Genomic DNA, 16,355 nt, shown 5'->3' with positions numbered 1-16,355 from the left:
CCATCCCACCTTGGGGTTTGCTGGCTGCTGACAAGGCAGGAAGGACAGCAAGACACTGGTGACTTCAGGAAGATCTAGGAACAAAACAAGTCCATGGCTTCAGGAGGTAATGGGCATACACACCTTCTGTGCAACAAATTGGCCGGAGCTAGACTGATGATCGCACGCTGGCAGACCAAAAGCAGTCACAGAGGTTGCAATGAAGTTGCTTCTCAGTACAGACTTTATAATGTAATGTACCATAACTACCATGCTAAGACTTTGCCCTACCACTAAAGATGAAGACTATCTTGAATATTGGGACCCCAGCATGCATGATGGTTGACTCCTGTATAAATTAAAATGTTAATTTTAATGTATGTGACAGTTCTCTGAAAGGAGGGTCATGTTTGTCAAATCTAGTGCATCAATCAAAATGGGTAGTGGACTGTGACTTCAGATCGCAGGCTTACCCAAACTTACTCTGCTCAACAGTTGAGCTGCTGTGTTATTTGTAGTTTTATGCATTTATATTTGAGAGCATCCTTCAATAAAAACCAACCAGGTTTAAAACCAGTGACAGTCTGATGGTAATCAACCAACCAAGCCTTGCAACTGAGAATGATGCAAACATTTTAGAAAATTAGCCAATGCTTCTTTATTAATAAGTGACAAAGTAAAAAATACATTCGAAAATAGTTTCAAAAACAATTTCTAAAGCAGACACACCGAAAAAGAATCATGCTACTCTGAATACTTTTTTCTTAAACCATTAAAAGAACATTAGGTAAGCTAATGCAACAGCTGGCTGCACTACCACTTCCACAGTATAATCCATAACAGTAAAAGCAGCTTTTTCAGACATTTTAGTGCAATTTATGCTGCTTACAGGTCTTTTTTGGTGCATTCTCCTATAATTTAATGTCAATTGATGTCACTCTAGCTTATAGAATCCCCACTAAGCCAAGACAACTCCACTTAGCAGTAACTTTGTTTCCTTTTAGGACTAATATCAAAGTAGTTGTTTTGAATCCCAAAATGATAAATATCTAATAGAAGCCTGAAGCTATTCTGGTGCTATACAATTGGTGATGTATAATTGAACATTAAGTAATCCAAGTAATAGAAGTCGTAGGTCAGCTGTCTCTCCTCCTTGGACAATTCCTTTAAGTATTGCCTCACTACTTCTGCACTTGTTCTCTCATCAGAAGAATGTCTGTCTTTGAATTTAGGAAACTTTAGCTCGGCTGGAGCACCTACCAGCTGCAAAAAGTAGTTCGCATCTTCTTCCAGGGTTTCAAACTTCCCTATAAAATCATAGGTGATGAGGCAGGGATAGCAGAGCTTACTGACTTGCTCCCAATGAATGTCCATTCCTACTGGGCGTTGGGAATCTAACAAATATTGGATAAACTCCTTGAATTTAACTCCCGATCCTGTTTTCAATGCCTCTTTGTTTGCATTGTGTCTATACTTCTTAATTATTGCCTTCCCAAATACTGGATGGTAGTAGCTGTTTGAATGTTCAAACTTATCTCTGAAGGCAGATACCAGTCTTTCCATAGGATCACGTACAAATATAGTCTTGGTGTATGTGTTCAAGCGTGTATATATCCCTTTTAGGTCATAACTGTCCAGTTTCCTTAGATGCTTTCCATAGTGCACATCGTCATGGGAGATGTTGTGAGCTGAAGCAGCAAGTCCATTGAGCACCATGAGGACCCTTTTCCAATTGGAGCAGCCTGCTTTTGGCACTTCGCAGTACAGGATCTTGTGCCTGTCCTCCACGTAAATTCTTGACACCAGGTGCATGAGGTGGGTTCTCAGCTTCTTTCTGCTGTTGTATTTCTTACAGAAGTCATGCAGGAAGGACCTGCGCTTTTCCTGGGCGCTATCCACGTCCTTCCACTTGCCACCCTTGACTAACGTCTTGTTTAAAGGGTGGAGCGCAGGAGGTAAATACACCCCTCCGAACCGGCTGAAAGGTGACTCGCTCATCTTCTGCTGGTCAGACAGTTGGCTCAGCAAGGAGGCAGCCACCACACCGAAAGGGTCAGCCTTGCCCCGCCAGTGCCTGCTGCCCGAGATGGCCATCTTGTGCTTACTGAGGCCAGGAGGAACGCTCCTGCTCCATGCTGCTCTCCTCGGTGTCCCCACAGGTGGGAGTGTGAAATCCTGCAAACATGGAAAGGAGCAGAGCTTACAACGCAGCGACAGGCCAGCCCGTTCACATTACAACAGCAACGATGGTGGTGCATGCTCATGGCCAAGCCACGTTTAGTGCTACAAATTCTCTTCTGAACCACTTGATCGATACGTCTAATTTAGCAAGAAGCTGGGCTAATTACTGAAATACACTCTTCTGAAGCTTACATGTTAGAGCACTGTAGGCCTTCCTACAAAACTAAATAGCTTAAGCCACACCTTTTAAGAAATGAGGAGAGGTTCATGCAGGGAGGCTGATAGCCCTGGTAGGGGTGGCCAGGCACTTTTCTCTACCAAAGACATTTTCCGCTGTGACAGCACTGGCTGAGTTGCACGGCCACTAACGGCTCTCTGGAGCGCACTGGCACAGTCACGTCAACAGCCGCTGGATCTGCTTCCACTGCTGTGGCTTGGAGCAGGCTTTGCCCCCCAGTGGTGGCAGGGGACGAACCCAGGGCTCCCAAATAGCTGACATCAGTGGGTTTGAGCTGGGCATTGTGACAGACAAAATCCTCCCTCCAAAAAGGTCCTATTCCTGTCCCCCTGCATATAGGTCATGGGAGTGGGATGCATTGGACTGCATGCGCATACAGGTGTTTGCAACACAGATGCCTGCACCTGAGCCAGCTGCTTTCACAGCTGATAAAGCAAAATAGGTGCCTTTAGAGCCTATTCCATCTGACTGACTTAAACATCAACATTAATGACATCAACTAACTAAACATCAACTAGTGACCCTGCAAAGAATGTGAAAAGATGAGACTTTCCTCCCAAACATATCTTCTGATGTCCCCAGCCACTGTGCAATCCACAAGCTGCAGAAATGGCAAAGCTCGGATCTGCCTTTTGCCGTCAAATTTGCCAGGGTCATGTACCATGTGAGTTAACTGAAGAGTTTCTTGCAGTTTGGGCATTTCTGCTCTCTCATTCCCAAGTGGATTCTCATGTGTCTACTAAGGCTTGTAGAGCTTTCCTGCTTTCAGTTGGCAAGCCTGCTGTATTAGGACTTCTATACAGCTGCCTATATTCATTACACTTCTGGAGAGTGGGGATGCTGGTCAACACATTTTTAAACATCCTGTTGAAAATACCAGATAGCCAAATGGGTAGATGGACACACATGCACAGACTGCCTGATTTCATAAGTCTAACTTTTTTGGAAACCTACATAAAAAGACTCTTCTGCCATAAACTGATTAAACATTTACTGGGAAGTTGATTTGTGGACTGGCAGATCGTAAGTGTGGATTTGGGGGGATGGGAAAGTTCATAGGCCAACTCAAATAAGCCTGTTAAAAATTCAGAGGAATAATGTAAGAAATGGTAATGCATGGAATACAATTTGAATTCCAGTTTGAAATAAAGCCTACAGAAAAACAAGCAGTTACAAGAAAAGCTAGCCTATCTTGCAGTGCAATAATTTTCAATGACAAAAACAAAACCGGGGGATCAGGCTATTCTGTGTTGCTGCAACCCCCTGACGATCAGGTCTTTGTTTTCACTGAACTGCTTAAAGAGATTTTTGTATTGGTGAAAGCAAATAAAAGAAGAGAGCCATGCAAGACTTGTACATGTATGAGAGAGTGCCTGTCCATGTTTTTAGAGATGCAAAAGGATACTTGAATTCTTTCAGTTTGTCCTGGTCTGTTCTTCTAATATAATCTATTTTTTAAATTCTGTTGTCTAATATTTCATTCTTTAAAACAAAAGAAACACATGTAGAGATTTATCCGTTTTGCCCTAGGATGGAAAGAATTCAGAAGCATAGCTGATGTGTAATAACAGAAGGTAGTACAGGTAGTAAAACAGGGGATAACTATGAGCCTAATGGGAATTTCAGCATCACAGTGAATGGCGATTTACAAGTGCTACCGCAGAACCACAGACTTGCAAATAAATTAAATGTTTTGACTTTAAAAGGAAAACCTGGAACTTCAAAAGGTAAAAATGGAAGGTATGGGATACACAGAAATCAGCCACACAATACCGGGCTCAACAGAAGTAGGAACAAAGTTATACTACAGTGCTAAAGTAAACTCATTGGTGCGGTTCTAGGGAATTTTATAATTTAGAAGACAGTCTCCAGTCATATGTGACTGTACTGGTGTTCCTCAATGCAGAGAAAATTCAAGAGAGAGTAGCAGTACCTCATGACTTCCTGTGGTATGTAATCTGAATTTAGCAGTCTATTTCAGTAGATATTTCAGTGTAAAGACACTTAAACCATCTGAATTTCAAACTAAAGCCACTAAAATGAGCCCTACAGCTCAGAGGAAAGTTCAGCCTTCTGAATTCAGCCTGCCATCCTGAATAGTGGAAGATGCCTCGTACCCACCAGGCCAGGAGGGAAATGGACAGACTGAAAGGTGTGTGTTCTTGATTTTGTTCCATTTTGAACAGTCTGCCTGGGATCAGGACCAACCTCAGGGGACAATCCAAGGAGATACCAGAAGAGGATTTGATCTTAGTCTCAGAAACTGTGAGTGCAGCTGTAGGTATCACTACTGAAGTATTTTTTGTGGGATTAAAGACTTCAGAGAAGGATAGGCAGAACTATTCAGAGAAATCTCAGGTAACACCCTAAAGTAACAACATATGCTCAGTGGGAGTCACTTGAAAGGGGCTCCCTCCAGGCAAGATGAGGCAAAAGAAGAAAAAAATCTATCAGGCAAAAAAAAGGCCCAAACAGGAAAAAAAAAAAAAAAAAAAAAAGAAAGACCTAGGGGAAAACCAATGACACAGGAAGTTCTGAGGACAAAAAAATTATCTCAATATGTAAAATACTATTAGTTGCTTCCCCTCTCCACTTCCCCTTCTCATTGAGACACATATCCCATAGTGAATACAACAGTATTGGCTAATACCTGTTATTATAAGCTCCGGAAGGGATAGTGTGCTTGCAGTAAATGCTGGCTGTAACTTCTTATATCTTATATATTATAAGAATGGGAATGGATAGTGATAATTTTCAAAGGCATAAAGGGCTCTTACATTGCCATGGAAGTTTTCCAACTAAAAAAACCCCAAAAAACCGATATCAAACCTTCCTATACACTTGCCTGAGCAACTAGGTTAGTAGCTAGTAAAGGTGAGATGAATGAAGGGATGAATCAAACTTTACTTTGATGAGAAATATTTAAGTAGAAAGTTTTCTTGTGAAACTAACAGAAATTGTTGAATAGATAGTGCCATATTTCTTAAGACTGTCTACCTGACAGTCTGGTGTATTTAGCTGCTACGACTCTTACGTGCACGAGAGATCTGAAAGCCACACACTCTAAAGGGATTTTAATGTTTTATGATACTAGGCTTACACAAAGTGAGGTGCTTTCTTTGGCTTCCTCTTGGTGACAGTGACTTTTTGATGTCCATTTTATGACACTTTAAAGATCTGAACATCTCCATGTTATGTTGATTTTTTTTTTCACACCAGGAACAGTAAAATAAGAAACTTGCAAAAGCAATAAACATTTTTAAAAAATCTCTTGTACATTACATTTACATTCCTAACAGTCCAACCCACAAGTTGCTGAGCACCATTATTGTGGAAAACGCCTGAACATACACCAATAACAGGCAGTACGCAGGTAATCCCGTATCAGTCACTAACTCTGGATCCAGATCTTCCCATGAAAACAGTCGTTACCAACTCTTTGAGCCAAGTGTCCGAGTACAGGGATGGACATTCATGGCTTTCTAAAGAGCAGCTAAGTTTGGCAGCTACCTGCCTGGCATGGAGATGAACTCCATGGGCACCTTGGATAGATGCAAGGTTGTCCTTGAGACGTGCTGACAACCTACAGCATTTCATCTGAGAATTAAAATCGAGTGAAGCGTTGCACCCTTGCCAGTCATTATGCAGAGTGCCTTTTTCTGTTTGCATTAACACATTTAGAAGAAAGTTAAGAAATCGTCATGAGTCTAATTTAGAAGAGTATGCACATAGCCTCTGTCTCCCTTTAACTAGGCAGGAACTGAAGACAGATTTAAAAATCAGTTTAAATACAAGGGAAAAAGGAATTTAACAGAGTGTTAGTGTGGTGTTTGGTTACTGGCAGACAACTCAGTGAAGCTGCTGAAACAAAGGATTTTTTGGACATTTTTATTACCGGAGATTTCCTGCTCTTCTCCCACCCACAGAAGGACTTCTTCTCACTGTAAAAATAAGTAGTCAATACCTTCTTTTACACACATTGAAGCTGTCCTTTCCTTTAATACTTTCACAAGCCACTGGGGTAGAAGAGATTGTCTACTGCCAGGAATGGTTAAGACTCATCCAATTATGCTTTGTGATGGTTTTACAATGCACAGGTGGGATCTCATCTAGACAGTTTGCAATTAGAGCAACCCACCATGCAAAATGATAATGATGTATTAGAAAGGATGATATTCCAGGGCTGATTTACCAAGATTTAATGGCTTGCGGTGCAGACAGTGCCTGGTAACTCCACGCAACACACCAACTCTCCTGTCCTGAGTGACCACTATAACAGACCGAGCCCCAAGTCATGGACTAGAAGGAACGCAATGGACATTTTGTGGACACTTCTGGACATGTTACAAGGGTGGTCCATAGGCTAAGGGAATTCTATCTGTGTATTATATCAAAGGATGGGAAGGGTGGTGGTAGTTAATGAGGATGTATTGGATAGTGTGGTACCTGAGCATGACATAAATGGTATGGAATAAGGGGTGCAGAATATGCTGGTTTTGGCTGGGATAGAGTTAATTTTCTTCATGGTAGCTAGTATGGGGCTGCGTTGTGGATTTGTGCTGGAAACAGTGTTGATAATACAGGGATGTTTTTGTTATTGCTGAGCAGTGCTTACACAGAGTCAAGATTTTTTCTGCTTCTCACACCACCCCACCAGCGAGTAGCCTGAGGGTGCACAAGAAGTTGGGAGGGGACACAGCTGGGACAGCTGACCCCAACTGACCAAAGGGATATTCCATACCATATGACAACATGCTCAGCCTATAAAGCCTGGGGGAAGAGGAAGGAAAGGAGGGACATTCAGAGTGATGGCGTTTGTCTTCCCAAGTAACCGTTACTTGTGATGGAGCCCTGCTTTCCTGGAGATGGCTGAACACCTGTCTGACGATGGGAAGTGGTGAATGAATTCCTTGTTTTGCTTTGCTTGCGTGCACGGCTTCTGCTTTACCTATTAAACTGTCTTTATCTCAACCCACGAGTTTTCTCACTTTTGCTCTGATTCTCTCCCCCTTCTCACTGTAAGGGAAGTGAGGGAGTGGCTGTGTGGGTCTTAGTTGCTGGCTGGGGTTAAACCACAATGGTTTCCTAAATGCTTTAGTGCTGGATTTTCATTTTTACTAACAATAAAATTAAGTGAGCCCAACATAAAACATAGGACAAAGAAGAGTGGAGGAAAGAAATATTCTGGTTTATTGTGCTTTTCTGTGCTGCCAAGTAACTACATTGTAAGTATCAGTAATGTATGGTTTGTTTCTCAACATCTAGCTAATATGTCTTCTGTCCTAAAACATGCTTCCTGGAATAGTCCTTTAAGATGCTTCTTAGTAGCAATGGCATGAATCACCTGTGAGCCTACTGTGCTCTGCTTTTCACTGTGGCTTGCACTTGAGTGTTTGAGTGCCCTGAGGACCCTCTCAGCACTATTATACTAAATAGCTAATACGGGTGCTCTGCAAACACATGGGTATCCAAAGATGGTAAAAACTTAATTCCTTAAGACAAAAGCAGGTTGAAATATTTTTTCCCAGATAAAACTTACAAAAAACAATTATTTAAAAGGACAGAGTATCTGTGTTTTCTGATCAATCCAGGCAGGGGGTTTGCAGTACATACTCACAGAAACTTATCCACAATAAGAAGTAAAGGCTCCTCAATGATGAGATGACAGGAGTTTGAAATACACGCTTGGAGTATATTGTATCTTCATTTACATCCCAGACCTTTGGTACTAGACCTGCTCAGGCAGTGCCAAAGTTCAGCATGAACTGAGAGCACTAGATACTTTATTTCACCGTATAAGTGTATTTCTTTACACTGCTTCTTATTGTGGGCATTGTGTTATAATGACCACATAATTTCAGGACCCTGGGATCTCTCTGTAGAAAACAGGCAGAGAAAGGCTCTTCTGAGACAAGATACATTTTCTGATTCGCTCTCTGATTCCTTATTGATCAGGGAACTCATGGAAATCAGTTTCTTAATTTGGGTATTTAGATGAAGGCAGCTTGAATACTGGAGGACTATAAAAGAAACATCCTCCTACTTGAATTGTAGGTACGTGTGAGTCTTTGAAAAGGTAATATATAGTTTCAGCCTAAACCTCATTGTCTTAAAATACCAAGTTTTCCACATAACTGGGCACAGTTAGAGGGATGTATTCAGTAGAAGTTCACAATCGTGGCAGATAGTTCAGAATTGATATGTAGTTGAAATATGAGGAAAAGTTTGCGTGGCTCCTATCTTCAGCAAGCCAGTGAAGCCTGGAGCTATTACTACCTCGCTTTAACTCTAAAAACATGTAGAACTATACTTATACATGTATGTGCAAGTTTTCTTAAGCCTGCCAAAAGTAGGGATTACGCTTAACTTTTTTGTGCTATAAGACTACTTGCAAAGTGTAATTCAGAATGGCCAGACTCCTCTACTACGATGCTACCTGAGCTAACATGCAAATATGCTCAAAACTTTCTCATATCATAGCAGCTGTGTAGTGTAATGTTAGTGAGCTAAACAAATCCCTACAGGAGCTCACAATGCAGAGACTACCCAGGCTGGCCACAAGTGACAGGAAATATTTGCTGATGAGATGTTTCACCTTCTGTGCAGTGGAGATAAACCTCCTGATTCATCACTTGTGCTTAAAACAAGCTACTCCAGAGATAGGCACCACTAACTCCTCACCTCCCAGTGGAATAATGACGTTTTGGCTTATCTAATTTATTTGGGGCAAATCACCACTGCTACTTTCATCACAACCCAGAGTTGATATATGTATTCCTTCTGAACAGTACAAGTTTAGCAGAGGTATTTCTGCCAGAGATACCTTGTGGTTCATACACAATTCCATCATGGAAAAGGAAGAACGAAACTTTGTGCTTTATACTTTCATAGTACTTTCTGCCACTGAAGTTCCTGAACACAAAATAGCAGCAAGCTTATCTTTCTTCTGGATTAAGATCTAGGAGTATTTTGTATGTGGAGCCATCAGTCCTGACAGGCAAAACCTTACTATAACAGACACCACATTTTCCTATGAGGTATGTATCCCTAAAACACATGTGCTTGTACCACACATCTCTAAGATGACTAAATGAGTTGGGGAGAAAAAAAAAAGAGTATACGAGGTGCTCAGAGCTTCAAGCAGAGGCAAAGAAGCAAACTTTATAGTTTGTAGCTGAAATACAACTAGGTCAAGGGAGGTACTTGTGAACGTGAAGCCAGACACAAATGAGATCAAGTTATCATAATAAGAAAAAAAAAATATGGCAGGTAAATTTTAATTAACAGATACCAGTAATTTTAAATGCTGCTTTTCAAAACACATCTTTGTGAACAAGTGACTATTGCCCCTTGAATCTGTTAGCAGAAAGCTCAGCATCTCACTGCAGGGTGACTCGGAGTCTGTGCAAGGGCACAGACAAAGCAAGTGAAGAATAAAAGGACAGAAGGAAAGAGATTTTTTTTTATGCGGTGTGGCCAAGTGTCAGGGAATGAGCTGGTGTGGAAAAATCTGAAAGAAGAACATCAATCCAGAGCACGAAGTCACCCATGTTAATGAGGCAAGACAGTCTGCATGAGCCACTTCCACAAGCTGATTCATATGGTCAGCAACTTGGATGAAGGAAATTAATCTCAAATTTTACTTGCCAATTCTTGTTCAAATTTGGAGTTAACTCCCTCTTGTTTCTTCCCTCACAGTCAAAACGTTTGGTTTCTTCAAAGCATACTCAAAATGGGAAGGATGAGAAAGATCAAGGCATAGTTTATAGAAAATGTACCAATAAAGATGCTATTGTTATAAGAAACTAATTAAGTTTGCATGACAGATTAAAAATTCACCAAGACAACTGCAACCAAGTAATGAAAATAAAAACAAGCACCCCATTCCCTTATTGCTAATAAAGAAATCATTGTCAGGGTTGATCGATGGTAATGATAAATTGGCTTCTGGATAGTGCAATGATGATATTACTTCTTTAGCTTTCTAACAACAGTTTCATGGGGCTGGTTCTTTGCAGTATAACTTACAGACTTGTAAATAAGCATAGAGGCACTGCAGCCCAGACAGCTTGTGTTTGGATGGAACCTGCACCCAGTTTGCATGGAGTGCTTGTCGCTAGATGTGTAGCTAAGATGCACTGGTAATAAAAGGCAACTTTCAGATCATAGGCCACTTAACACTTGGCTAAAGCCCAACCTCCTTCCTATGCAGTTGCACTCATTTTGGGCACAGGAAACCAGTATGTTCAAATAGCATTTAATTCTGAGCTCAGTCCTCCTCCTCTGTGTATATACTCTGTTAATAAAACCTAAGTAAGTCAGCCATTGCAGTCAGTGGCCAGAGATATTTATCAGCACTCACTCTTATTTCTGTACAGAACAATGTCATAGCAAAGCAGCTTAAGCAACCTGAAACTCAAAATAGACTCAAACTAAGCACACAATACTCGTTTAATGAAGAATAATATTAGAAAAAGACTCTCAGGTTCTACTGACTGGTGGGTTTACTACATGTATACACGAGTTTCAATCTGAAGATGACACTTTCAGGTAATCTCCATATATATAGTCTCTTATTTGAGTTCATTAAATAATATTAATGTGCTTACTTTTTCATAACTTAAAGCACAGAAGCAAGTCAAGTAATCTAAACAGTTCCTTCTGTTGACAAATGCAATTCTCAAAACTGTTACTTCCAAGTACATGGTAATTCATATACGCAGTCATTTTATGAAGAGGAAAATAAGTAATGCCTCATGTATGTTCACAACTCAAGCCAGGCAGGCATTTTGAGCACATTTAATATTTTAAACAACATCTATTTTCTTCCCTAAAGACAAGGGCTGATGCCTGAGGCTAGATGCCAACTTCTTTTCATCCAGAGGTATTAGGGACCATGTCATGACGCTTGCTGATCAACACCTACCCTGCACAGGGGAGACTCAGTCCCCATTGCCCAGTCTGCATGAGTAGACATATTTCCTGGGAGGGTGACCTAAGTGCTGGGCATTAACCCTGGAGGTTCACTAACCCTGCAGGCTGGGACTGAAACCCTGGCTCTCCTCTTCCAGGGAGTGCTGTAACCGCCAGACATTAGATAAGCTTCTGTCCCTAGTTCACTTTTATATACAGAAGGGATATAACACGGGTCTTGCAGGCAGCAGAAGCTGTAGGCCTGAATCTCCTTGGGTGCAGGAAGAAAATGAACCTGGACCTCCCTATTTCAGGGAATCACTGACTTTTCACAGATATCCCAACACCATGTCAAGAAGACCTCCTGGCACACCTGTACCTCATGCAGTCCAATCTGGCAGGCGTGAGCTTTCCCGGTGACATGGCTGTTTCTGGGTTTCCACCACACTGAGAAAAGAAGTACCTGGGTTGGATCAGTCCTGCCAACACCAGGGCACACCTGTACCCACAGAGGAACAAGCCCACAAGGCTCAGCTGCCTCCACCGGGAGGTGATGAATGAGCGGAGGTTGTCACAGATCTGGACTTGAGCTGGTTTCCTTCCAAACCTGCCCCCCCCGAATTACGGTGAAGATATAGTTACTTAAATAAAAAGTTGCTTAGGTATTTGTTCTGAGTAGCCAAATGTAGAGCTTGGATGCCCATTACGATATTTGGACTAAAAATAGGGCAAAGAGCATATGTTATATGGGCAAACAATGTGATTCTAAACCAAAAAGTCTTCAAGTTGGGTACCAAATCCTTTCCCCAATTACTTTAAAGGAATTACTTCTGCTGCAAATGTCAAGCTACAGACAAGCTGTTCAACAAGATGTTCTTACAAGTGGCAAGACAAGTGGTGGCCTAATTTTGGAGGGATTTCACATTTCCCCATTCCACCTTTCCCTGGCCATCACTTCCCATTCCTGCCTGCACCCAACTGTCAGCAGTGGGCAATGCGGTGGCTCACCACCTGCATTCGTGCTTGCCGGCCAGCCCTCTGCCCTCTCCTGAAATGGATATGGAGCTGGGATACCACTGACTGCCTTTTCCCCAGAAAGGACAAAATTTCTCCTTTGACCAGCCACCACCCTTCACTTCGCTGAGCTCTCTCTTATAACTGTGTCAAATTGGCTAAAATTGTCCCTGGCTTCAAACGTTACTGCAGGAGGACTGAGAGGGAGATGGCCTGGCAGTGTGACCGGACAGGTTTCCCTAAGGCACCCAGGGCATTTACAACCCGCGAGATGTAAAAGTAGAGATGATAAACAACTGTACTCCTTCCCACAAAACCTGCCATCCCCTTGGAGAAGAGAAGCCTGTAATGTAATGCTGTGCTGCTGCACACATGGCAGTATTTCTCACATTAGTGGCTATGGTAAGATCCACAGGGATTATTTGCTGGTAAACAGAAACCATTTCTATCTTGTCTGCAGGTAAACACACTTATCTTCCAGCATAAATGAGACATCTTGCTCTTTTAGAAATGGTAAGAAAAGTTTCAAATGAAACTAGGTTCAGCTGAAGAACATTAATGTATATTCAGGCATGAAGAATTCAATTTCCCGCAAATTGCTTTGGAAGAGACAGTAAAATCTCTAGAGGTCTCAAAGCATTTTCCCCTCAATCACAATTAGCATTTCATTCAAATTAGATTACTTCATTGGTAAATAAAAAATAAATAGAAATGTATAATGCATTCTAGGTTGGCAAATATATCAAATCTGTTTGCCTACATTCATACACTTTTAAACAAAGTGTTCAATTTTACAAAAAAATATTAATACTTGAGAACTGATTGTGTTCATAAATTACTGTGGGACAAAATAGGCTGTGAATTTACAAAGGGGGTTATCCACTGCACAGCTCCTCCTCACACTGACTGAAAGGTAGAATACCCTATTTACAGTGAAGGGGACTAACTCATGTTTGTCGTAGGCGAAAGTACATACCCTAGTTTATTCTGTAGCAGTTTTTTAGCTATCCACTTGGTATGCATTAATCTGCAAGTAGTGCCACAGATGATCAGTGTGCCATCCAAACACTAACTACTTCAAGCAAGATCCCTCCTTGAAGCAGAGGAATGATGAGAAAGAATGGCACTGTGGTTAAGGGTAGGTGCACCAGCCAGAACCAGTATTTGGTTTTGTAACTTTGAGCAAGTCCCTTGACCTTCACACTTCATTTTTCCATGTCTGCAAAACAAGGAAAGATAATAATTGTCTACCCCATGTGAATATTGTGATTCCTAATTTCTGATTAACACTGGTTAAATGGAAAGTGAAATAATAGTTCAGTTTTGTTTAGTGGGCTAAATGCATTAGCTCTCTTGAAGATTTTCAAATTCCTAATTTTGAGGGAACAAAGTAAGTAACACTGAGGAACATGACCCCAAACTGGGAAAATAGGAGCAAGGGATGTACCTATTAGATAACCTCAAAGGAACAGCACTTGGAAGCTAGCATACATGGACCAAACCTTTCCTAGCTAGGTCGTGTGAGAGGATGAAGGAAAACCAAGGAGTTTGGACTCAACTGTGAAGTTTTCACTCATATTAATATAGGTTTATTATATCATGTGCATACCTGAAGCACACCTCAGGTCTGTGCCTAAGTTATTCCCCAGCATGGTCTGTGCAATAAACTTACATTGTCATTCAATAGAGGTTTGAGTTTTCTTTCAACCCTTTACTTTGGCAGAAGGTGTACTGACAGTACATCAGAGCTGCAGTTATCCCTGTCCAACCCTAGCTCTAGCAAGTACATTGCTTCATCACAGTCCTTTCTGTATTACTGTTTCCCAACCCTATGTGCAGAAAGGGAAATGCTCCCTGACAGAGGTGTTAAGGGACTGACATGGATACACCACTGCAAGAGAGTCTGCACTGAGGAAAGAGGTCCTCAGGGACAAAACAGTGGGACAGATATTGTGGAGCACTCTCATCAGCCTCCTGACCCAATCTGCAGCTTCACTGCAGAAGTGACAGGCTCAGTTCTGAGCTCAAACACAGCTGGGATTTTAAACCAAAAGTCTATGCAAACAACTTCAGCTTCTAAATGCAAGTAGTGCACATTCTTCTTAGTCCTTCAGAGCTTCTGAGAGGCACTGCGCAAAACCACACGTAGGAGTACACATTAAGACCACAACACAGACAAATCTGAGTGGTAAGGATGAAACATAAATGATTGCCTTCAGACACATTTTGATTGGCGGTCTGTAATGTGCTTTTACAAGGCTGTTACACAGTTAGAAGCACAAGGTTTGTTCTTGTTGCCTTGCCTTTCCCTTAGCAGTAGTTAATATGCTACAGCTAATCAGGCTGTACATCAGTGCCAGGATTTCTGCTGAAGTTACAAAGGTAGTTAAAAACAGGCACTGAAAAGCAGAGTGCACACCATTTCTGGATGCCTCTGCTCAGGCAGAGTGGTAGATGACTGCTGCTGTTAAACACACATGCATACCTATATACATAAATGACAAAAACGGTACTTAAGGAAAACCAGGAAACACCTTATGATCAAAGGGAACAAGAGGCAGTGAAGATGGTAGCTGTAGTTAAAGGTTTTTGGAAGCAGATACTACCTTGGTGTTTTATCTATCACCAAACTTTGCTCAGGCTTTAGAAAGAGCTAAAAACCACACAGAAACAACAATGGTCTTCAAGATGTGTAAGGTCCCAGATCCCCAGAGATAGCGAGGGGTTTACTAGCAGGAGATCACCAGGACAGCAGCCTTATCCTTTCCCCATCCCCTCTCTGTTTCAGTTACCTCTACAAGACATTTCCTGCTCTTTGCCGCTTTGCACTCCCGCTCCTGTCAAGTTGTCATATCCCTTGTCTTTTACAGAGCCACTTCTCCTTCACTTAAATTTCTGGCAGCCAGTTTAACTCAGTGATGTTGCACTGACTTAAAGGGGACTATAGGATCTTAAGCCAGAGAAGTATTTGACCCTCATATAAAATTTCAAGTTCAGAACTGAAAATAAAAAGAAACCTTCCATAGGAGACATTCCATTAGGATCAGCCCAAGTTCAAATCTTTTTATTGAAGTAATATTTCTACAAATCAAATATGCAGTGACACTGCAATTGTGCCCTGAATGATAGACTTGAAAATGAAGTTGATTTCTCATTTGAAACATTCTTTCATTTCTTGTAGGTCTAAAGGAAGTTAGTATGGAATGGGCCATCACAAGCTTCACTAGTATCCATTTAAAAGTGAGTGTCTACCATTTGTCCCCAAATTAATTTTTTTACAGCTTTATTTAGATACACCTTCCTCATATCAAGACAATGCAATTTTCCTGCAAAATTAGATGATCTTAAGTTAACTGCAGAGGGACAGAGCAGGTGAGCAATTCGAGGAGGGCAAGGCAGTGGCATGCAGGAAAAGACCAAGACTGGATACACAAAGTAGAGTTACCTAATCCATCTTTTGCAACTGTGACAAATGTCCTTTTTATCACACTATGCTCTTCCTCAGAAAAGGGCAATGTCATCCACAGAGCTGATTTTGTCACACAGAAAGTGTGCAGAATTAGGTCTCCTATCAGCCATTCACAGCCCTGTCAGTATAGCCTCAAGTTGTTTTAAAAATACAACTGCCCCCCCTTCTGGTCAATAAGGACTCCCCAAAGTGGTTTTGCAAGATATTTCAGATTAATTTTCAAATGCAGTTTAGTTTTTAAAAGTTAATTAGGCTTGTTTTAGGATATAAACTCTCAGTCAAAGCACAGAACTTCCATTAAGTTTCAAAAAATTTCTACACTTACTTAGAAAACACAAAGATTTTCCTTTGCTTATGTAACACTATATTCTGGGCTAAATATGTTCACTCATCAGTTACTCAAGATAACGGGAAGGTTGTAACAACACTGATGGTAAAAAACTCTGGCTCTTATTTGGTGTCTTAAGACCAGGTTTCCCATAAGCTTCCAGACCCGCAAGAGCTTTACTCAGTCAGGAGCGGTGCCAGTTCAGGCCACTGGAAGTGACACAGTGACATCCA

General features: G+C 41.4%; 1 protein-coding gene across 1 annotated transcript in view; it reads right to left on the bottom strand.

Annotated features, from left to right (window-relative positions):
• Positions 1 to 1,056: 1,056 nt before the first annotated feature.
• CHST9 (carbohydrate sulfotransferase 9) overlaps positions 1,057 to 16,355 on the bottom strand; it is a gene marked incomplete at its 3' end in the record, with an annotated part of 85,019 nt that continues 69,720 nt past the window's right edge. Inside the window, exon 3 of the mRNA XM_081996632.1 lies at positions 1,057 to 2,154. Coding sequence (XP_081852758.1) covers positions 1,057 to 2,154 — 1,098 coding nt within the window. The remainder of the gene's footprint in view (positions 2,155 to 16,355) is intronic.

This window comes from Phaethon aethereus (genome assembly GCF_964289735.1).
Source record: "Phaethon aethereus genome assembly, chromosome: 2".
In the NCBI taxonomy this organism is placed as follows: Eukaryota; Metazoa; Chordata; class Aves; order Phaethontiformes; family Phaethontidae; genus Phaethon; species Phaethon aethereus.
Note: the sequence above shows the minus strand (reverse complement) of the source record. Positions and strands in the feature narration are given on the sequence as shown.